Genomic DNA, 24198 nt, shown 5'->3' on the forward strand with positions numbered 1-24198 from the left:
ATTACTACCCTTTCATATTAACCCTGAATGTAAAGGGCTTAAGCTCAACCATCAAACATCATAGAATAGTAGACTGGATTAAAAAACAAAACCCAACTATTTGTTGCCTACAGGAGACACATTTTAGCAACAAAGAACAGTGGAAACTGTATGTCATGGATTTTAATTTTTTTTGTTATTTTCCGCTCTTCAAAACACTTTCTTCTGATTAAATTCTTCAGTGATTCATTGATCATACAGTAGCATCATTTTCTCAAGAAGGTTCTTTATTTTCCTTTAGATTTCTTCAGCGACACTTTAGTGACTCAGTAGCATGTTATTTTACTTCATGGCATGGCAAATTTCTATTTTTCTTCCTGCTGTTTATTTTGTTTCGTGTCTTTTCATTTAAGGGGATGTACAGTAACTGTGAAATGGAGACTATCACATCCAGATGTGAGGATACAATGCATTGTGCATCTCTACTTCCAGACTAAAGATAGGCTTCCAGTTAAACTCTACTATATGGTCATAGGCTGATGGACACTCTGCCGTTTCAATGCCCACAATACTGGACATATGACTGTGTATGAAGTACTGTATTTTAGTACTGATTAAGGGGAGCTAGTTGGGGTGGGGGAGGCAAAGTAGAGAGGGAATAAGGGAAATCACAGTGGCTTATGGATCTGTATCATAAAATAATAATAATAATAATAATGAAAGATTTTTAAAATCCCTAGAATTACCTAATTTGGTCATTTATGAATCCTATGGCTGTTGTGTTTATCACATCCAATTCTACTGGCTCCCTTGCCCTCTCATCCTTGTGTCTGTTTGAATGTGCTTCTCAAGTAAATAAATACATTTTTTTAACATGGGAAAACGGAAAGTGACATGAAATCTTACGATGTCACTAAGAAGAATGCAGAACATGGAACTGTATTCCACAAGATTTTGCACATTTTTTAAGGCTGGTGCTGAGTCACTGTAGTGGCAAGGCTCATGAATTTCTGGAGTTAGGATATCTCACTCCCCAAGAGAACTTCCACTGGCTTTTCCTGACACTAAGGCCGAAGAGAATGGATTCCTGTAAGGCTTTATATAAAGGAAACACTGAAGCATAGGCTAAATTCCCTAAATGCTGTGTTTACAAGAAAGACATTACAATGAAGATATTTGGAGTATTGTATAAGCAATGGTGTTTGAGGGACACCAGATGAGACAGTGCCGTCCTGGCTCTCACCATTGGATCTGTGTATGCTGCTATTTCATTTTGTCCACTACAGCCAGCCTGTTGGGAAAAGGCTCAATCTCCCAACCTGACATTTGTGATAGAATTCTTGGGCAGGTGTGAAAACTGCAGGTAAGATCCATTAAGTCAGAATCCATACTGGAACTTAACATTCCTTAAGTTTATATTGTGGACTAACTCCTTCTGCCTTCTTGCTGGTTTCATTACAACCTTTCAAATCCAGAGGCCTCCAATGTGCTTAGAATGTATCGGTTCATGTTTGTATCTGGGGAGTGCATCCTTCTACTGAAACTGAAGAGACTTCTGTGCATAGATTTAGGATGTTTCTGTTCTAGCAAAAACATAAAGGAGAGCTACAACTAAAAGATAAAAATGTAATGATTCCTATTTATGATATTGAATCCCCCAAAAGGACATGTTTTAAACATGAATCCTCTAGGGAAAAAATCCAACAAACAGCTCCCTTCTCTAGACCTCACAGGCATTGCAGGTAGCGTTTGCAGGTGGGGTGGGGTGAGTGTGGCCCCCCACAGTCACATGGAATGAAACAAAGCAGGCTTATTATAAAATGTTCCTTGTGATTGCATCCCAAGGGAGAACACCTGTTAGTGGTTTGGGGCCTATTATTTAGATTTTAATTTTCTGTGAAAATAGCATTTTGTAACTGCATAGTGAGCTTCTATCTTCAGTTAGGATGTTGGTCAAAAGGAAATGAATTTGCTTCTCAGCAGCTCAGGTGGGACCACATGTCCCATCCGCCGCTTCTCGGACCCTATGAGGTGAAGTTATCTGGTTTCTTCTTTGTCTAGGGAACCTCTAACATGTCATATCACCGTTCGCTCTGGCTCCTTGCAACACAATCCCCAGTGCATGTGGTTTCAAACAGGGTGGTGAGGAGTCAGGCGAGGGGTCAGCCAAGTTGCCTGTTTGTCCTGCTCCGAGTCCCTGACTTCTCCTCCGAATACAGATGACTGCTGTCTTAAAGAATCAGTCCTGGGCCCGGCGGCATGGCCTAGCGGCTAAAGTCCTCGCCTTGAATGCCCCGGGATCCCATATGGGAGCCGGTTCTAATCCTGGCAGCTCCACTTCCCATCCAGCTCCCTGCTTGTGGCCTGGGAAAGCAGTCGAGGACGGCCCAATGCATTGGGACCCTGCACCGGCGTGGGAGACCCGGAAGAGGTTCCAGGTTCCCGGCTTCGGATCGGCGCGCATCGGCCCGTTGCGGCTCACTTGGGGAGTGAATCATCGGACGGAAGATCTTCCTCGCTGTCTCTCCTCCTCTCTGTATATCTGGCTGTAATAAAATGAATAAAATCTTTAAAAAAAAAAAAAAAAAAAAGAATCAGTCCTTTCGATACTCTGCCAGCTCCACCATCAGGCCAGAGATGGTCTCCCCAAGAAACCGTTGAGCTTATCTGGACAATAAGATGCTGGACTTTATGCTTGGTATATGCTTGCAATGAAAGAATCTCAACTGAATTTGAACTGTGGTAATGCAACAAGGTGGAGTAATCTACCATGGGCGAAGGGTTTGGGGAGGGGTGGGGAGAATCCCAGTGCCTATAAAACTGTGTCACGTAATGTGTCGCTGTCCCGCACGGAGCCGATAATAACACGCGTGGACCCTGACTGATGGTCAAAAGCCGAGGTTTATTAGTAGCATCCGACTTTATACTCTGAGGGTCATATAGGATAAGGGAGGAAGTGCTGAGCTTATCAACAAAACCATTAATGCTTGTTTGGAACTTCTTTTGTATATTCCACCAGGTGTTCTCATATACATATGTAGATGATATCCAATAAGGTATACAAAAGGTAGCCATTTGGTTATTCTCCTCCAAATATTATCCAACCAACTGTAATCCTGTGCTCACTGACCTTTTAGGGTCACAATGTCCTCCTACAGTAATGCAATGTAATTAATAATAATAAAAAAACTGCCAAGCTTACACACACACACACACACACACACACACACACACAGAATCAGTCCTTTGCCTTTCATCATCTTTTTTGTTTTTAACCCTTTTCTTCTTCAGCATGTTTGGTAAACCTGACATTAGCAGTTTTCTGGTGACATGTCTGATTTTGGTTCTAGAGTTGAAAAGGGATGGTTCTAGTCTGGGGGGTGGGGGGACAGATGAGGAGAAATGCCTGCCTCTGACCTTATTATGGTAGTATACCCGGGGAATGTTCTGACACCTCTGCTAGTCTCTAAATTTTAAAGTGTGAGTTTTCTGTATCCATGCAATTGGACAGCTTTAATTCTTTACATAGTTTGCTTTTCTAGGTCCTATGCGTTTGAATTGCTCTTTTAACAAAATGCACAGTAGTCTACCTTACTGCCACAAAATAAATCAACTTCATGTTAGATTTTTTTTTAATGAGAAATGAAGAAAATCTTCCAATCACAGCTAGACCTAGCATTTCTTGTCGTTCCAAAACTAAAATACAGAAATTATAAACAGAAAAAATGAATCAAAGTTGAATTATATTGTTGAAGTAGTCCTGTGTTTTTATGTACGTTTATGGCCTGTTCTCATCTGACTTGACCTCTCAGAATTATTCTATGATTTCTACAGCCTAAAACAGAGAGAGACAGCTCATCTACAGTCACTTTCCTGGGAATCTCCCATGAAGTTTGGAGAAAAGAAAAAGTTTTGGTTTGGACATGTTCTCTGTGAAGTGTCCACGTGGCCAGCTGAGGACAAATCATAACATACGTGAATCTGCAGTGCAAGCCAAGTGTGTATGCTGTGCTAAGGAAGTTCAGGCTGTCCTTAAACAGGAAGCTGAATGAGCTCACTGAAGCAGAGAATATAAAAGAGAAAGATGCGTACCCAGCAGATCCAAAGTACTGATGGCTGTAGGCAAGAGGCTTGTTTGAAAAGAAACCCCAATGAAACAACTGAGAAGTGTGCTGAATGAAACAGGGTGTGCAATTTTATAGCTCTGTGAGTATTTTAGGTTTGGGGAGGACGTACAACATATATGCACTGATACTTCCTGATTGGGAGCTGGCGTCGTAGCATGAGCGTTAAGCTGATGCCTGTTGTGTCTGTGCCCCACACGAGCTCTGGTTCAATTCATGAATTATCGGCTTCCGATTCACATTCTTGCCAATGTGCCTTGGAGGTCAGCAAAAGAGGGCTCATGTGCTGGAGCTCCTCCCATGCCTGTGGGAGAGCCAGATGGAGCTCCTGGAGTCGGCCTGGCGGAGCCATGGCTGCTGTGGGCATTTGGGGAGCGAACCAGCAGATGGAAGATCTCTCTCAATTCCTGTCACTCTATAACATTGCCTTTCAAATGAGTGTATCAGTTTTTTTTAAACAACAGAAAAAAATCACGGAGAATAGAATTACAAAGATAAATTTATTATGGTAGAAACATTTTGACGTCCATGCATCATTTTCTTTCTATAAGATTTTTAAAGGATTTTTCATGTACAGTTAAAAGTTACTTCCAGATGGGCTGTGAGAATGAGTGCCTCTTAAATGTCTTCTTTTAATTATTTTAACGAATAGCAATTTGCATGGCAAGAATATTATTTACTTTTTTATTTGTTTGACTTCTGAAGGCTGTAAATATTTCTTTTGTAAAAACTATTTTTCATGTCCTTTACTTATTTTTTGTCTTCATTAATATTTTTATTTTTAAGTACTTTTTCCATATTTGGGATGTTAACTTCTTCATGCATATTGGCTGAGGATATCCTATGTAATTTGCCTCTAATTTTTTCGTGTATGATATTTGGACATACTGGAGTTTTGAATGTTTATATAATGGTTGTTTTGCCTTTTTCCTCTGTGACTTTCATCCATCTGTTTTAGTTTTGACTTTCCTTTTTGCTTTAACTTTTCTTTCCAATATGAGGGTCAGCATTTTCTTCCTTTACATATTCTTTGGGCTTTGAATGATTTCATTATTTACATGTATCTGTGTAGAACATATTTTTATTTGAGGTTAATATCAGATTACCAAATTTGTTTTTCTGAGTACTTCATCAATGTTTTAAACTTCTTTTGCGGTGGATAAACCCTCATTCCTCAGTGGTTACCTTTGACAGATTAAAGTTTTGCTTTTGCCAAGTTATGTTTCAGGTCTTGCTTTTGTGTGGGATTGATCTGCCCACACAACAGCTCTTTTCCTGTTTGGTTTAGTGTGGAACTCTTCACAGGAAAGTTGCTTCTACACCTCTGTGTGGCACTCGTCTCTGCATAAAGATTGCTTGGGCTGGCTTAATGGGCAACACAGAGGGGATGATAATTCGGTAGTACGTTAGTGATTGCTTACTCTCACTCCTCAATTAAGGCAGTAAAAACATGTTATAGCACTTTCAGCGGGTGGAGGAAGACTATCACTTGAAGATCAACCATATTCAACTATCACTGAAAATGCATTTCGAGAAAGTTCAACTTTAGGGTCAGATCAGACACAGTTTGGGACATACATCAGAACAACTGAGTCTTGGTTCTGTCTTTTGTCCATGCTGGCCTCTTGGTGATGTGCACCCTGAGAGGCCGCAGGTCATGGCTCAAGCAGTTGAGCCCTTGTTGTTGATGTGAGACCTGGGTATAGAGTTCCTGTTCTCAGCTTCAGCATAGCACAGCCCTGGCTTTGGTATGACCCCAGCACTGGCAGCCATGACATTTCGGAGTGAACTAGTACAGATGGAAGATCTCTGTCTCCTTTGAATGAAATAGAATTAATGGATCTAACATTCAAAAATTTAAACAGAGCAGAAAAAACAGTTCCAAGATTGAGCTTAGGAGTCCTCCAGGGGTCAGAGGCAAGGAGGAGACCTAGATGGTACAGGGCATTGGAGGAGGTCAATAAGGTTCAAGGGGACGGGATGGTTGCCTCTGTGGGAAGCTCCTGATTACTCAGAAAATGAAGGCCAAGTGGATATTGTCATTGGGAGGACACAAGTTGCTGGTGGCGTTGTGCTCATAGAGCCACTTACTTGCGTTCATGTGACTCCGGTGCTCTAGCTTCCCTGGGGAGGTTAGCATCCAACTTTAGCTGTAGGGTCAGCAGTTGGATGGGCCTTTCAGAAGTAAAAGGTTGTTATTTCACAGTTTCTTCTTATTTCTTCATTGACACTCTATGTGACATACTGTTAGTTCCTCAGGTGACTGTGAACTCATGGTAGAAATTTTGGAATTTTAATAGAAAAAAAATAAGTTATTATAAATCGTATCTGTAATGTCACCATTTTTCCTAGGACTTTTTTTTTTTTAAAGCAGGCTCTAAGTTTTACTAAAAAAAAAAAAAAAAAAAGAAATCTCACTGAGTTAAGACGTAGTTTGCTAAGGATAAGGGAAAGGACAGTGTTAAAGGTCACCCTGTGGCTCTTGTGTCAGGTCCATCTGATTTAAATGGCTAAGCATGGGACCCCTTAAGGTTATCCAGCCCCTGGCAAGTAAAGCTTTCCAAATGAGGTTGACCATGGCGTGACTAGCAGCCAAGTAGACCTGTCCCACTTGTAGAACAGCTAAGAGATGAATGCTTCAAGGGACAGTGTTCCAAATGTGTCCCTTGTCTGTGATAATTCACAGGCAAGAATCCTAACCCAGATGTTACTATGAGGGAAATGATATCAGTTTTTGTTTTTTTCAATTCTGGAAAGCTAATCATGAAATCAGGATACCCTTAACATTGCACTGATATTTTGTAATGTTATGAACTCTTCATCAAACTGGGATTAGGTCGGCTACAATGAGCTCAGTACCATGTCAGATTATGTTTTCTTTTTAAAGATTTGTTTTTATTGCAAAGTTAGATATACAGAGAGGAGGAGAGACAGAGAGGAAAATCTTCCATCTGATGATTCACTCCCCAAGAGACCTCAACAGCCTCTGCTGCACCGATCTGAAGCCAGGAGCCAGGAACTTCCTCCAGGTCTCCCCACATGGGTGCAGGGCCCCAAGCTTTGGGACGTCCTCGACTGCTTTCCCAGGCCACAGGCAGGGAGCTGGATGGGAAGTGGAGCTGCTGGGATTAGAACCGGTGCCCATATGGGATCCCAGTGTGTTCAAGGCAAGGACTTTAGCCACTAGGCCATGCCGCTGGGCCTGTCAGATTATGTTTAACGTTAAAGCTGCCAGATGCGTCTCACCCTAGGACAGGTGTTTTGAGATGGATAGAGTCAGGAGCGCAGGGGTGCTATTGAGAATGTTATAGGATGGAGCTGAGAGGAAATCCAGGAATCAGACTCTTCCTGATCTCTAGATCCCAGTTCATGAGAACTTGCTCTGATATAAACAGATACCTCTGGATAAAAGGTCTAGTGAATTCATTTACTAATCAGGACTTCTTCTTGAAGCTTTTAAAAGTAATTTCCATTTTATGTTATTCAATTTGCTTAAATTTTATATATATCTTCCAATAGCTTCTGATACAAGCCCTGAAGTTGCCTAACGAATTCAAGGCTTTCAAGATGCAATTCATAAATGGAATAGATGGTTAGGAAATAGTATGTCAGTAGTAGAGGATGTTGAGTAACACCAGGAAAGAATGCATTCTTATTTTATGATTTTGAAACTTGGAATCTGAACTGCCAACATAAACTCATGTCAGTACTCTTATCACAGTTTTTACTTTTGATAGTTTGCTTTGCCAGCAGTTTGCCTCTTCCAAATGAAAGAATGGTCTTGAAAGTGAGAGTAAAAACATTTGTTTTAATATAACCCAAATGACTGGCTATTCCTTGTTACTAAAGGCTGAGAGTGGGTTTTAGAACTTAAGTCAATTATATTTGTCTTCCAATCAAATCAAAGTTATTGAGGATCCCATATGTTGTAGCAGATATATTTATTGTCTTTGGGAATTTGAGGTAACTCACTTATCAACAGCTTCTAGAATAGAATAGACCCAATATGTTTGGAGTTAAGTTCTTTGTAGTAAGAACATTTGTGGATTTTCTGGTTCAGCTCTTCCCGTAGGAAGAAAACCTCATAAATACATTAGTTTTTGTTTCTTTTTGGTACAGGAAGAATGCTTTTACCAAAGACTGTGAAATTGATGAGAGTGAGGGTAAAAGACTTGTTGACAAATATAAAGGCAATGCAAGTGGGAAAACAATTATCGCCAGTTGCACGAGGCCTCCACCTCTACACTGTTGGCATTTGAGGCCAGATAATTCTTTGTTGTGGAGTCTGCCTTGTGCATTGTAGGGTGTTTGGCATCACACCAGGTTTTAAGCCCCCAAATGCCAGCAGAAATATTTTCTTGGTTGTGAAAATCTTAAAAAGTCGCTAGACATTTTGAGATGTTTCCTTGGGAGGTGAGTGTGCCCCTGGTGGAAAACTACTGAGGTGGACTGCACAGATAGTCCCAGAGGTCACATTCCAGTTACCTGCTGAGGATCGCACAGCACAAAAGGCAGGTGAATGGAGAGCCGTCCTTGGTGGACCTGTTTTCAATATGTGTTTTCCTTTGGGAAGTGTTGAAACAGACACAGCTCCTACATGTATATTGTATTGACTGAAAGTAGTTCTTTGTTCTCCTTTTCAGTTTAGAATTAAATCAATATAATGGGAATACTAATAGTGTAGTTGATGAAATGGTCTTCTATTTTTCTGCCTCAGAAAAGTCTTAAGTAAATTGGGAGGACTGTCAAGAGTTTTCCTCCAAAATTAACAGTCATAGGAAAGCCTCCTGGGTGTAAGTTTCACTTGGCTAAATGTTACTGCACAGTAAAAGCTACTTGGAAAATCATGACATCGTTGGTGTCTGTCTTCAAATGTTGTAGGCTAATGTCATTCTGCGGCAGAATCTGTCAGTAGCCACCACGTAACTTTTTGATCTTTCGCATTTATGAGCCTCCTTTGCAGATAAGTTGGGAGTTAAGTTGGGGCCAATGAAATGGGATACAGAGTTAACTTCTGGACTGAGGAAATTAAAAGCCAGAGGGCCCCATGCCAATATACATGCTTATAAACCAAAGAGACAGCTGGCCCTCTGTTTCAGGGTCTCTGTCATTTATCCCCTTTCTGAGACATTTATCGCTTGGGTGTCAGGCTTTCTGAATTGATCTGTTGAATTATCTTGTTTAACTAAATGCCATCATTACGTCGATTTTGCTTTTTACAATTCAACCACATAGAGTAGAAGGCTCAGCTCAACTTGGAGAGCACAGGTGCCTACCTGTTGCGTTCCTGCATGTTAGTGTTACTATGGCGAGAAAATCATATGAGCTAAATGATTATTTGGGATAATGCCCTACATATTCCAGCACGTTCTACCATGAAACCGGGTCAAAATATTTGGGGAGTGTTTACTCAATTGATAAAGGATGCAGTGACAACATTTCATATTCAGGAGACAGTATATAGACCATGACGGTTGACAGCATGGTCTCTGGTACTGACTTTCTAGATGCAAATCCCAGGTTTGGAATTTAGGAGGTAAGGGATCTTTGATGAGTTACATTAACTCTCCAACCTTGACCTTTTGATCTGCAAATGGATTTAGTAGTTTGTGGTTGTTTACAAAACTTTAGAAGAGTATCTTTTCTGTAAGATAATTCCCATTCTCCCTCTTTCTCTCTCACTTTCTCCTTCTTTCTCACCTCTCCTCCATTCCTCTTTCCCTTCCCCTCTCTATCTCTCTTCACTCTCTCCCTCACTTTATTTCCTTCTTTGGTAACCTCCTGTGGATTTACCGTGTATGTGAGATGGCTCCCCCTCACTGGGTCATTCTATAAATACTGGCAATGACTAGGGTTGAGCTATATCAGAGTCAGGGCTAGGAGCTCAATCTGAGCCTTCCACTTGCATGATAGACACTGAAATGCTTGTTACTAGTATCTGCTATCTCTCAGATTCTACATGAGCAAGAAGTCACCCTCAGGAGCAGGGCCAGTACTCAAACCCAGGCAAACTGACGTGCGATGCAGCTGTCCCAAAGGGTGTCTGAAATGCTAGACAAAATAGCCAACCTGTAAAGTACTTCTTTTGTTGTAGATGCTATGTATCTGTTATCAGTTGAACTTGGAATCAAAAGAATTATAGGGAGCCTTTGGGGTCAAAAACTTTTTTGATCCTTTCTGTGAGCCTGTCTTGTTTTCTCATTGTATTTCCATAGTTAGCATGACTCAGCTAAGTGTTTTCATCATTGTAATTGCTTCATCTTTGCTTCTCAACGCAGGGCTGCTGCTAACTCACGGGGTACTGCAAAGGCATCCATTGCTCTGGGCAGTTACACATCCCCATCAGCATTCCTCACGTGGCTAGCGGCTAGCAGAGCTTGAGCTAGATTTCATTCCCCCTATGCCTGTGGGGCAAGCCCGGCTGTTTTCAGTCTGCCAGAGGCCAGTGCCATCCCTGGGGCATTATTTCCAGGAAAAAACCTGGGGAGTGGGGACTCACTCACACTACAGCATGAACTGATGCACTCACTTGTATTGAATTTCCAGTCATCACAATTTACTGCTTTGACTTCTTTTGCTGCCCTGAAAGACTGGGGGGTCTTGGGAAGGAGGAGTTGCACCAAACCATCACATGAAATTCTAGGAAGGAAAAGCAAACAACAGATGTGTCAAAACATGAGCCATGTGGATGTTGTCACTTGAGATGGGAGGTAGTCACTCAAGTATGGCGAAAGGTAAAAGAAGAACAAGGAACTGGAACTGTGGCCTGAGACCCCTAGATTTTCAGAGATCACCAGAAAGTGTAGCAGTGGGTGAAAGTGCTTGAAAAGAAAAGGAGAATATGCAACTTGGAAGAGGAAGATAGAGGGGTAGTGACCCTCCCAAAAGAAATGGAGAAGAAATAAAACCAAAATCTGTGCTTTCTTAATAACTGTGGGAGCCACACTTGGTTGTGCAGATCATCATACTAACCTATGGTCTGCTCAAAGCAGTGCTAGCATTCCTGTTTTCTCATGGATCACTCTCGTGTCTTGCAGGTGAAGGCCTCTGATGAGGATGCCGGGCTCTACGGCCTTGTGGAGTATGAACTGTACAACGGGTTCCAAAGCCAGGAAGCTCCTCACGCATTCCGCATTGACCCTGTGGATGGGCAGATCTGTGTTTCTCAAGATATGGACAGGGAGAGGGATCCAGCCACCTATGATCTCCTGGTGAGAGCAAAGGATGGGGTAAGTCTCTACGTGTGAAATTCTGAACATATTCAAAAGCAAATCATTGCCAATGATCATTGCCAACTGGTTAACCTTGTTTTATGTATCACCTCCACTTTGCTTTCTTGAAAAATTTTGAGGCAAATACCATGCATTATACAGATTTTGTCCTTAAATAGTTCAATAATGTCTTTAACAGTTAATGACTTAAAAACAAAACTGCAATATATTTATAATAATTCTGTGTAAGAAAATATATAGGAATGAAATAACTAAACAGAAATTCTTCTAACAAAAGAACTAACTTCATTGTGGTACAAATTTTCATGAAACTCATCCATAGCTTGTATAACACATTTTTGCATGAACTTTCTGAAGAATTTTGAACACACAGAAATATTAATCTTTTCCCTTAGAAATACATAGATTCTGAGACAATTGTAGATCATCCTGGAGTTGAATACCCAGTTTAAATACAATACAGCAGTGACCAAACATCTAATTAGTCTCAGAAGATCATGCTCATGTTAAAATTACCTTTATTCGAAAAAGATGATTTAGTTTCAAAGTATCTTGTGGTCTAAGTAGTATACTAATTAGGAAAATTGACAGTGGAATATTAAAATTGCTTTTGTCTATTTATTTTCATCTTCTTGAAAGGCAGAGAGAGAGAGAAGACAGAGATCTTCCATTTGCTGGTTCACTTCCCAGATGGCTGCAATGGGCAGTGCTTGGCCAGGCTGAAACCAAGAACCAGTAGTAACTCAATCTGAGTCTCCCATGAGACTAGCCAGGACAGGGTTGCACATTAAGAGAAAGCTGGATTGGGACTTGGAACAATAGCCTAATGGTTAAATCCTCGCCTTGCAAGCACCGAGATCTCATGTGGGCACCAGTTCATGTCGCTGCTGCTCCACTTCCCATCCAGCTCCCTATTTGTAGCCTGGGGAAGCAGGAGAGGATAGCCTAAGACCTTGGGACCTTGTACCTCATGTGGGAGACCTGGAAGACAGACCCACTCAGCACTGTCCACTTGGGGAGTGAACTAGCAGACCAAAAATCTTTGTGCTCTCCTTCTCTCTATGGATCTGATTTTCCAATGGAATAAAGTAAATCTGAGAGAGAGAGAGAGAGAGAGAGAGAGAGAGAGAAGGAGGAAGAACTGGATCAGTAGCATAATAGCTGGGATTTGAACCACATACTCCAGTGAAAAGTGTGGGCTTGTCAATCATCAGCTTAAGGGTTGTTGGGTCACATAGCTACCTCATGCAGCCATATGTGTCATTTAAAACTGCTTGCTTGTATTTCCATATTGAGCCTACTCTAAGGACTCTGTGAAAAAAAAATTTTTTTCTTTCCCTCAGCATCCTATTGTCAATGGTGTCATTAAATCCATCGTTAGCTATAAAATTCCTTCCTAAATCTCTAGTCTGCCTCTCCATTTTTAGATTTTCTTCCTCCTCCAAATCCATCTACTTCAGATAATCTTAATGTTTGAATACATTTCCACCAAGGTCTTTGAGGCTTCTGTCTTTCATAATATTCAGAGTCATTGAGCGTTTCCACTTTCTTGCCTGCTTTTTCTCTTTTTGCATCTAAATTCATTTAGCTGTCACATAAATCAACAGTTCTTTACAGTCTCATTGAGACACAGGCCACTAATGCAGTGATTCTACAGGCATTCCCTGTTTTTTGGCGAGCCCCCAAGGGTAGGCGTTGGTGATTCAGGGCCACAGTCACCTGAAAGCCAGCCAGCCAGACCTGGTGGTGGAGCTTTATCCCTAAAGGCTTAAGTCCTTTCCAACCCATTGACTTTCTTTAGAGCAGGGACATACCTGCTGGTGGGGTACATGTGTCTACACCTTTTTTGATGGTTTCCAGGAGCTTCCATTGGTGTGAATGTAGTCTGGGATAGTAACAGATATTGAGTGACCTGTCCTGGGTGATAGCCAGTCCCTCCTGTGGACAGAATATTGCCCTGAATGTCCTGGTTCAGGGCATCTAAGTCCTTGTAGTAATTGTCATCCCTGCACTGTCAGGGAAGCTGTGCCTTTGAGGTTGACATCTGACATATACTCTGACCTACTGGAGTCATTACTGCGTGGGCTTTCTCCAAAGTCAGGATGACCACATGTAGGACCAAGCAATGCTTGTCGTGGGAGAACTGAAGGCCCACAGCTCTCACAGGCCTGCAGCCTCCACCATGGCCTGGGGAGCTGAGGTCCTCTCCGAGGTGGGCATGGGATTTCTGTTCATTTTTTTCTTGAACTCAAGTTCAAGAGACTCTTCTGATAACGCTCTTTGTTGTTACACAAGTAAGGGTTGGGCCATGAAAATATTCCCCTCTGAAAAGGATTAATCCATTGTTCTTGGGATCTGCAGAGAATGCCTTTGACCTTGATGGTGGTGGATAACATGGTGCGTCTCCAGTTAGAGTCTTTTTAGCTTATGGTGTATGGAAATAAGTTATCTGAGCCTCAGGGATTCCTCCTTGCCTGAACGCTCCAGTGCCTTCTCCATTTTCATGGTCACCTTCTCCGTCTTGCCTTCCTGTTCATTTGGTGCATCCGAGGTCACGTGCAGATCCAAGGAAGAAACTGCACACAGGGACCTCCTGGAAGCAGGTGATCAGCTCAGAGCATGTTGCACCAGAGCCAAAGGTGAATTTGCATTGTTTATTCATTTATTTTAATGATTTGGAAGGCGGAGAGACACGGAGAGAAATCTATCCACTCACAATAGCTTAGGATGACTGGGGCTGGGCCAGGCCAAAGCTGGGAGTGGAGCACTCCATCTGAGTCTTCCAGGTGGATGGCAAAGAGCAACTTACTTGAGCCCTCCCCTGCTGCCTCCAGAGACATATCAGTAGGAAGCTGGAGTCAGGCGCAGAGCCAGGACTCCAACCTGGGCACTTCTGATACAGGATTCAAGCATCCCATGATGTGTCCTCACTACTGCTCTAAATGTCTGCTTCAAGGAGGCGTTTTAAAGACAAATTCTAGAAAAACCTTTCTTCTCTCCCTCCTTTTCTCCTTGTAACAGCTTCCTGATGGTCTCTCTGCTTAGACTTGAAACTACCTCTAGCATTCTTGATGTTCATTTCAGAATACATGGAGGTTGGGCAGCATACACGTATCTTGTGAGTCTGTGTGTATGGAAAAACATAGAGAACACACCAATAGACACGCATACACAGGTGATGGTGAGGTATAGTGTTCATTCTGTTGGCTACAGCATCTTACTGGCTTTCCTCTGTGATAGACTGGGAAGTTTCAGTGGGCTGACATCTGTATGTGTTGTAATTATTCTGGGCAGGGTCTGCCAACAGCTCACGGCTCTCTGAAAGCTACAACCCGGACAGGGCCTACGTGAAGATCACAGTGTTGGTGATGACTTAGTCGGCTGCCTCTGAAAGCAACCCCAATGACATGTAAGCAATAAATGATTCAGGCAAGATGGTTTAGATTCAAGATGCTGAATTCCAAGCCATAATGAATTGTTTAAGACCGACTGTCTTGGCCAAAGTCCTTTCACTTTACCTAATTACCTCAACAATCTGTGTTTTCTTCTCTGATCCTTTCTCTGTTTAATAAATGTCCTGAAAGCCCTTTGGCAAAAACAGACAAACAAACAACAACAACAACAACAACAAACCTGCTGAGAACCCATTTGTCCATGATCACTAAATGATTTTTACCTGCTAGTAAAAGAATTTCTCTTGTAAAATGGTCTTTGTGCTGTGGGCTTCTCTGTCCCTGCCCTATTTATCCTTGTGATGACTGTCAATAGTTTTTAGCTCCGTGATTTCTCCTACTCTGTTGAGATTGCTTCTGCAATATTCTATCTGCAGCTCCTCCTGTGATTCATCTGCCACAGAGAAGTCCTCAGAATGCCATAAAATCATATAATGGATCATATAATGGGATCAAATAATTGAATTACATCGATAAGCCAATGCTTCTTCACAACAAAGTCTTATAATCTAAATATCACATCCTTGTATTTAATTTCTTGCTTCTTTTCTCCATTTCTTTAAAGAAAAGTTGTATTTATTCTTTGAAAGTCAGGGAGAGGGAGAAAAAAAAGGGAAAGAGAATGTGTGTGTGTGTGTGTGTGTGTGTGTGTGTGTGTATGTTTGAGAAAGAAACAGATCTTCTTCACTCCCCATGTGATTGCACCAACCAGGGGTGGGCTAGGCTGAAGCCAGGGTCAGGAGCATCACCTGATTTCCCAGGGGGATGCAAAGGCCCAGACATTTGGGCTGTCATCCTCGGATTTTCCACGCACATTGTCAGAGAGCTATACGGAAAATGGAGCAACTAAGACTTGAACTGGTGTCCATGTGGACTGCTAGCACTTCCTGGGCCACAGTGCCAGCCCCTCCCTGTTCACGTTTACCAAATGAATTCTGATGTGTGATGCGTTTGTATGTGTGTGTGTAATACATAACCATGGGTTTATTAACATTCTTTCTGAGGAATTTGGTACATGCAGTAACTGAGAAGGTGTCTGAGATAAGGCATTTGCACTCTATCTCACCACTGTAGGCTTAAGGGAGGATTTTATCAGAGCAATTTATAAAGTTAATTGATTTAGCTCTTTACCATTGCACTAGGATACACTCACGGTGAAAAGTTGGACACTGAAATTGTCCTAAATAGTTGGTGTGCAATACAGGACTCTAATAAACACACTTGCTGAATAAAAGAGCACATTCATTTTAATAGATGTGTATCTCATTTTACGAAAAGTGTTCAACTGTTGTGTTTTATTTCCTTGGTCACCATGACCTACCCATTTCAGGAATCAGCAGTTCCCTACTTGCCCGGTGTTTTAGAACTAGCTAACCGGGTCAGTGTCTTAAAATTGATTGCCTGCCACCCTTTAATATATGACCAAGATTAATCTCCAGATGTCTTCTTACTCATGAAAGCTAAGTCTCCCACCTTTCTTTATGATCCACATTTTCATTCCTGCCCTGTTCAGTTACTCCTTACTCAGAGTCCATCCCCTCCCAGCACAGCCCTTCCACCACGCCCTCTGGAGCTTCCAGTCCATCCTTCAGCAAACTCGCACATACATGCAGCCTGATCGACTTTATCGTCTTGTGCTGGATGATAATTCACCGAGCGGACCAATTCTTCCCTGGTACCCTGACAGGCCCAAGTTGGTAAGCAGACAAAGTGTTGCTGTCTGCTGATTCACTCCCCAGATGCACTGATTCACTCTAGAATTGGAAGAGGAGCTTTTCCCACAACTCTAATCTCGGGCACGTGGGGATGGGAGTTGTGCAGCTAACCTGCCAGACCCTATGCCCGTCTCTTAGTTCAATGTCAAACTATATCAAACAGACCACTTTTTGTTGCTTTTATGTTTCATTCTTTAAAGAAAAAAAAAATCTTTTTACTGGAAAAGCATTTACAGAGAATAGGAGAGATGGATCTTTCATTTGCTGGTTCACTCCCAAGTGGCTACAACAGCCTCTGTCTTTTCCTTCCTGCTGTAACTCTGCCTTTCAAATAAGTAAATATTGGGGCCTGCATGGTAGCCTAACAGGCTAATCCTCCACCTACAGTGCCAGGAACCCATTTTTCCAGTTTCAGTCGAAGTTGATCCATTTCTTATCCAGCTCCCTACTTATGTCCCAGGGAAGCAACAGAGGATTGCTCAGGGTCCTTGTACGCATAAGGGATAACCAGAAGAAGCTCCTGTCTCCTGGCTTTGGGTCATTGCAGCTGTGGCTTTGTGGCCATTTGGGGAATGAACCAGTAGATGGAAGATAGCACTCTTTGGATCTTTCCTTCTCTCTGTAAATCTGACCCTCAGATAATAATAAAGCTTTAAAGAGTAAATTAAATAAACAAATCCGAAAAACCAGAAAGAATGAACCTCGAAGAAATGCTTGCTTTGTTGCCAAAGAAAGAAAAAAAATGAAACATTAACATGTTTTTTTTTTCACAATAAGCATTTCCAGGAAATTTTTGAAGAGCCTTTTTTTTGCTTGAAGTTTGATTTTTTTTTTTGCTTCAAAATAAATGTCTTTTAATCCCATTTCTATGAACTTTTTGAAGTACTCGTATTTAATTACCTATTGCTGAAAAAAAAAAAAAAAAGAGCCTAGAGCAAAATGTAGCCAGGAATGTGCTAGCAGCTGAGCTGTGTGGTTCAGGATCAGAACCTGTCATGTGGCTTCGTTGCTATAAGCTGGATACAAGAAAGAAAAACCGTAAAAGGGGAAAATGCACATAAAACACATTTAATACATACTCATTGTGAGGAGTGATTCGAACATCCCATCTTGGACCTGGCTCCACTTCCTGCTTCCCCTTCCCACTGCCAGCGAAATTTATGCCATTCTGGTTATCCACCTATGAGATGTAACCTCTTGTTTTACCTGGAAATCCCACCCCCTCCTCCAGTCTCTCGCAGCCCCTCCCCCTAGTCCCCACAGGCCTATCTGTGTCTCAGATAATCTTAGTCACCAGTCCCTGGGGCCCGCCCACAGCCCCTCCTCCCAATTAGGTCCCCAAGCCCCTGCCGCATCTTGCAGGCTCACCTATGTTGTGTAAATGAAGCTCCACGTGGGCCCCCTCCTCCTCTTCTTTTCTCCTCCCTCCTCTTCCCTTCCACTCTCTCCTGGCTCTCCTGTCTTCCATCTTGCCCCCTTCCCTTGTCCTGGAAGCCCCCATCGCGCCACCATGGCAGGACTTCTTCCCCTCCACCCCCACTCCCGTTCTTAACCCTGCTGAAATAAACAACCTAGCAAGCACCTTGTTGTGTCTGGGAGTCTGGCTTGGGGTAAACTAATCATGAAAAGAGGACTTGGCTGTGGGAAATTAGCTGCGCCTAAGTACTTTAAGAATGTAAGAACTTGAAGTGCATTTAAAACCTAACATTCGTAAATGATTATTCTAAGAGGAAATTTTCACTATCATATTCTTAGGATTGTTAAGTGTGGGGGCCAGCGTTGTGGTATAGCATATAAAGCCACACCCGAGGCACTGTTATCCAATACTGCACACTGATTTGAGTCCTGGCCGCTGCACTTCTTTTTAAAAATTTGTTTTATTTTTATTGAAAAGGCAGATTTATAGACAAAAAGTGAGACAGAGGAAAAGATTTTCCAGCTGCTGATTCACTTCCCCCCCAAGCAACCGAACGGCCAAAACTGAAACTGAGTTGAAGCCAGGAGCCAGGAACTTCTTCCAGGTCTCCCACACGGGTGCAGGGTCCCAGAGCTTTGGGCCGTCCTCAACTGCTTTCCCAGGCCACAAGCAGAGAGCTGGATGGGAAGTGGAGCAGCCAGGACCTGAGGTGGTATTCATATGGGATCCTGGCACATGCCACGCAAGGATTTAGCCACCCTGCCAAGCCAAACTGCTCCACTTGTGATCCAGCTCTCTGTGATGTGCCTGGGAAGGTAGCGCTAAGATTTCCCAAGTGCTCAGGCCCCTGCACCCACATGGGAGATCTGGACAAAGCTGGTTTTGGCCTGGATCATGCCCAGGCTATTGTGGCCATCTGGGGAGTGAACCAGTGGCTGAAAGATTTCTCCTTCCCTAACTTTTCCTTCTTCTCTGTAACTCTACCTGACAAATTATTATAATTGTCTAATAAATAATTATTATAATTAATCTACTGTAAGCGAAAAACCAAAAAAGTAAATGTGATCCCTAATACTTTTCCTGTTTTCATTCTTTTTGTCAGTAAGTTTTTCACTTTGCTCATGTACCATCTGCTTATGTTTGATAGCATTGCCTGGTTTAGGAACTTCACGGGAGATCTAGGAACTAAGTTTTTTGGTGTAAGATCTTAAGGTAGAACAACATGTATTTCTTGACTTATTCACTGTCTGACTTCACTTTATGTCACCTTTGAACTTGAGAACACGTGTTAAAGACAGGGGGGAAGGAAAGCAGAACTGAAAGGCAAGGCATTTTGCAGCAACCTGGGTCTATTCCATGCGGTGGTACTCTCCGTATGTTGTCATCAGGCTGTGGTCCCATTCAGTATGCCGTGCCTGGATGCCGGCAGGCTATTGAAGTTTGCTGAAAATATGAGTCCACTCTGCAGTTTATTTTTAACTGGTATATTAAAATGTATACATTTAGGGCTTGTTATGTAGTATTTCAAAATATATAAATTATGGCATGTTCAAATCGGGATATGTACCGTTTCCTTATGGTGCAAACATTCAAAGTCCCATAAGCTTAAAAATGAACACTTCTTCCCTCTTACTCCAAGTAGCCTTTGAACCTTCCTCCCTCATTCTGTTCTCAACTTTTGTGAGTTCAACTTTTCTTAGCATGACTGAGATTGTGTAACAGCGGACTTCCTGTGCTTAGCTTACCTCACTTAGCACAGTGTCCTGGTTCCATATGTCATTGAAAATGACAAGGTTTTGGGCCTGGTGGCGTGGCCTGGCGGCTGGAGTCCTCGCCTTGAAGGCCCCGGGATCCCAAATGGGCGCCGGTTCTGGTCCCGGCAGCTCCACTTCCCATCCAGCTCCCTGCTTGTGTCCTGGGAAAGCAGTTGAGGACGGCCCAATGCATCGGGACACTGCACCCGCGTGGGAGACCCGGAAGAGGTTCCAGGTTCCCGGCATCAAATCAGCGCGCATCTGCCCGTTGCGGCTCACTTGGGGAGTGGGTCATCGGACGGAGGGTCTTCCTCTCTGTCTCTCCTCCTCTGTGTATATCTGGCTGTAATGAAATGAATAAATCTTTAAAAAAAAAAAAGAAAGAAAGAAAATGACAAGGTTTTGTCTTTTTATGGCTAACTAAAATTCTCCTGTGTGTATATATACCATAGTTTTTTGGTTGTTTCCATTCTTGGCTGTTGTGAGTAGTCCTGCAACTTTAATGGGAGTTTGGACATATCTTCAACAGGCTTATTTAATTTCCTTTGAAAATGTCTATGTGGGCCCAGCAGCGTGGCCTAGTGGCTAAAGTCCTCGCCTTGAACGCACCGGGATCCCATATGGGCACCGGTTCTAATCCTGGCAGCTCCACTTCCCATCCAGCTCCCTGCTTGTGGCCTGGGAAAGCAGTCGAGGACGGCCCAGAGCACTGGGACACTGCACCCGCGTGGGAGACCCGGAAGAGGTTCCTGGTTCCCGGCTTCGGATTGGCGCGCACCGGCCCGTTGCGGTCACTTGGGGAGTGAATCATCGGACGGAGGATCTTCCTCTCTGTCTCTCCTCCTCTCTGTATATCTGGCTTTCCAATAATAATAAATCTTTAAAAAAAATGTGCACACACACACTCAGACACACACAGCAGTAGCAGTATGGGATCACATGGAGTTGTACTTTTAATTTGTATAGCGCTCTCAATGATCCACCAGGACTGTGCTAATGCAAATTCCCACGCATGTTGTGAATGGTTTCCCTGTTCTCTGCATCCTCCCCAGCACTGATCCTGCTTTGTGGGTTTTATTGTTAATAGCCAGTCTAACTGGAGTGAGGCTACATTTCTTGTGGTTGTGATTCACACTGGCCAGATCACTAGTCATGGGAGCATCTTTTCACGTAACTGTTGGGCATTGGTGTGATCTATTCTCCACTTAAAACGTAGACGATTTTCTTTGGGTGATTAAGTTGTTTGAGTTCATTCTGTATATATCATTCCAGATAAAAAGTTTGCAAATATTTTCTTCTGTTCTATAGGTTTTCACATCCCTGTGTTAACTGTTTTCTCTGTTGTGCAGAAGTGTTTTAGTTTGGTGGAATCCTACTTGTCTGTTTTTATCTTAATTTTCTGTGCGTTTGGGCTCTTATCCAAAAATTTTTGCCCATGCCAATGTCCTGAAGCATTTCTTCTGTTTTCTTCTAGTGGTTTTATAGTTTTAAGCCCAAAATGTAGGTCTTTAATCCATTTTGAGTTGACTGTGTCCATGGTGAAAGGGGGTCCAGTTTCACTTGACTGTGAATATCATTTTTGCCCAGCAGTATGGATCGATGAGAGTGTCTCCTCTCCATTATGTGTATGTAGCATCCTTTGGAAAATCAGTTGGCTTAGATGTGTAGCTTTTCTTCTGAACTTCCTAGTTGGCTCTATTGGTCCTTATGTCTGCTGTCATGCCAACACCTGCTGTTTCCGTCCCTGTGGCTTTGTAATACATTTCAAAATGAGGTTATATAAGTTCTCCTTGGTGTAAAAATCAAGATTTCTTTGGTGATTGATATTTTGATAGGGAGTATAATGGACGTGTATAAAATTTTGGGTGGTACTAATCATTCCAATCCGTGATTATGGACTGTCTTTCCATTGCTCTATGTCTTACTCAGTCTCTTCCATTCGTGATTTATAGTTTCCATTGTAGATATCTTTCGCTTCTGTAGCTAAATACATTCCTATGTGTTTTGTTTTTCTGATAGCTGTAAGAAATGGGATTTTTTTCTTACATGATTCACTATTGATGTATTGTAACTCAATTTTCGTGTAGTTTTTAATACTACAATTTTGCAGAATTCATTTATTTTAATAATTTTTGTGACAAACTTGTGATCTGCAAAGAGTGATTATTTGAACTTCTCCTTTCCAGTGTGGTTGTCCTTATATTGTTTTCTCTCACTTATTTGCTCTGGCTAAGGCTTCCAATATTTCATTGAATAAAGTGGGAAGATTTGGTATTCTTTTGTTTTTCCAGCTCTCACAGAGAAAGTTTTCAGCTTTACTCTGATCGTATATCATTTTGGCCATTGGCTGGTTATTTCTGGTCTTCATTATGTTGAGATGTATTTCTTTAATACCTATTTTTTTGTTTGAGAATTTTATCATGAACGAATGTTGAATTTTATCAGATGCCTTTTCTGCATATACTGAAATGAACCTTACTTTTGTCTTTTATTCTGTTGATATGGTGTATCATGCTTATTGATTTGTGTTTATAGACCTAATCTTGCTTTCCTAGAATGAATCCCAATTTATCATAATGAATTATCTGTCTAATGTGTGGTTGGATTCAAATCTGCTAGTATTTCATGCATGGTTTTTAATTTTATGCTCATCAAGAATATTGGCCAGTAGCAGTTAAAAAGGGTTCATGGATTTATTTATTTATTTGAAAAGCAGAGTTAAAGAGGAAGGAAGAAGGGAGGGAGTGATTGATCAGTCTTCTACTTGTTGGTTCACTCCCTAACTAACCAGCTAGGGGTGGACCAGACAGAACGAGGAGCCTAGAATTCCATCTGAGTCTCCCATGTGGGTGACAGGGTCCCAGAACTGGGGCCATTTCTGCAGCTTTTCCAGTAACATTAGTAAGGAACTGGTTTGGAAATGTTGTTGCTAACAGATGCCAGTGCTGCGGGAGGCTGCCTAAGCCACAATGCTGGTGCCTCCTCTAGCTTTTTTGTCTTTGCTGTGTTCTTGTCTTTGTTTTGTTTTGTTCTGTTCTGTTTTGTTTTGTTGACTTGTATCAAAGTCAGAGAGGGAGAAACAGGAGAGATCTCTCATCTACTGGTTCATTCTCTAAATGGCTGCAATGGCCAGTGCCTGGGTAAGCTCAAACCAGGCATTGGGTCCCCCAGCTAGATGGCAGGGGCACAAGTACTTGGGCCATATTTCACTGCTTTGCTAGGTCATTAGCAGAGAGCTGGGTTGGACGTTGAGCAGCCAGGATGTGACCCCAGGGTCACAGGTTCTGCTTTTACCCACTAGGACACAACCAGTTCCTAAGACCTTGTGTGGTTTTAGTATCAGGGTAATAATTCAGGTCTCCTGGCATGAGTTTGGAAGAAACTCTTTTCATCTGTTTTTTTTTTTTTTTCTTTTTAAGAATAAACAGAAATGGTGTTAGTAATTCTGTAAATGTTCCTTGTATCTTACCAGTGAAGCAGTCTGGTCCTGAGATTGTCTTTAATGAAACATTTGTATTACTGTTTCAATGTCATTACTTGTTATTGAAGTAATTGTTCAGATATTTTGTTCATCTGTAATTCAACCTTGGCAAAGTTTATGTCTCAGATGTCATCCCTTGCTTCTAAATTGTCAAATTTGTTCAGTAAGTGTTCATAATATTCTGTAATAGCCCTTTGTATTTTTGTGGAGTCAGTTGTAAAAGTATCCCTTTTCATGTCTGAGTTTGTTTTCTCTCAGTAACTCTTAGCTAAAAGTGTGTCGGTTACATTTATCTTATTGAATAATTCTTGTTTCTTTGATCCTCGGTATTGTTTTAAAAGTCTCATTTCTGCAATGAACTTTAGCATTACTTTTGTTCTGATTTGGGACTTGGATTATACTTTTTTCCTAATTCCTTTAAGTGTAGCAATAGGTTGAGATCCTTGCATAAAGTGCCTTAAATGCAAATTTGGATTATTATAAGTTTTCTCTTGGTATTCCTTTGAATGTTTCAATAAGGTTTTGTGGTATATTCCATTTCAATTTATATTGTTTGAGAAATCTTGAAAATTCCTTCTTCATTTCTTCCTTGGTGCACTGCTTTTATGGAAGTAAGTTGTTTAATTTTCATTCTATTTTTTTGTCTAGTTGCCAAAATTTTTCTAGTGATTTGTACTTGTTTTTCATTATGGTCAGAAAAACGACTTGATACGATTTTAGTTTTAAAAATTGATTGAGAGTTATTTGGTGACCCATTATGTGATCTGTTCCGGAGAAGGTTCACTGTGCTGTTGGGAAGAATGTGTGTTCTGCAGCTGTTAGATGGAATGTTCTAGAGATAGATAGCTGCTGGGTCCAGGTGGTCAAGGGTGAGACTTAACTCTGGTGTTCCTCTCCTTTGCTGACTGGATGGAATGTTCACTATTGAACGTGCGGTGTCATAGTCCACTGTTGATTGTTGTGTTAGAGTCTAGCTTTATCTTTAGTTCTAGTAATATTTGTTTTATATATAATTTGATGCCCTCTATTGCAGTGCATATACAA

General features: G+C 41.8%; 1 protein-coding gene across 1 annotated transcript in view; it reads left to right on the forward strand.

Moving 5' to 3' along the window:
• Nucleotides 1-24198, forward strand: part of DCHS2 (dachsous cadherin-related 2) — a 308466-nt gene that overhangs the window by 153729 nt on the left and 130539 nt on the right. Inside the window, exon 2 of the mRNA XM_058666741.1 lies at nucleotides 11141-11332. Within this exon, the coding sequence (XP_058522724.1) occupies nucleotides 11141-11332 (192 nt within the window). The remainder of the gene's footprint in view (nucleotides 1-11140; nucleotides 11333-24198) is intronic.

The sequence above is a fragment of the Ochotona princeps genome, chromosome 7 (assembly GCF_030435755.1).
Source record: "Ochotona princeps isolate mOchPri1 chromosome 7, mOchPri1.hap1, whole genome shotgun sequence".
Classification (NCBI taxonomy): Eukaryota; Metazoa; Chordata; class Mammalia; order Lagomorpha; family Ochotonidae; genus Ochotona; species Ochotona princeps.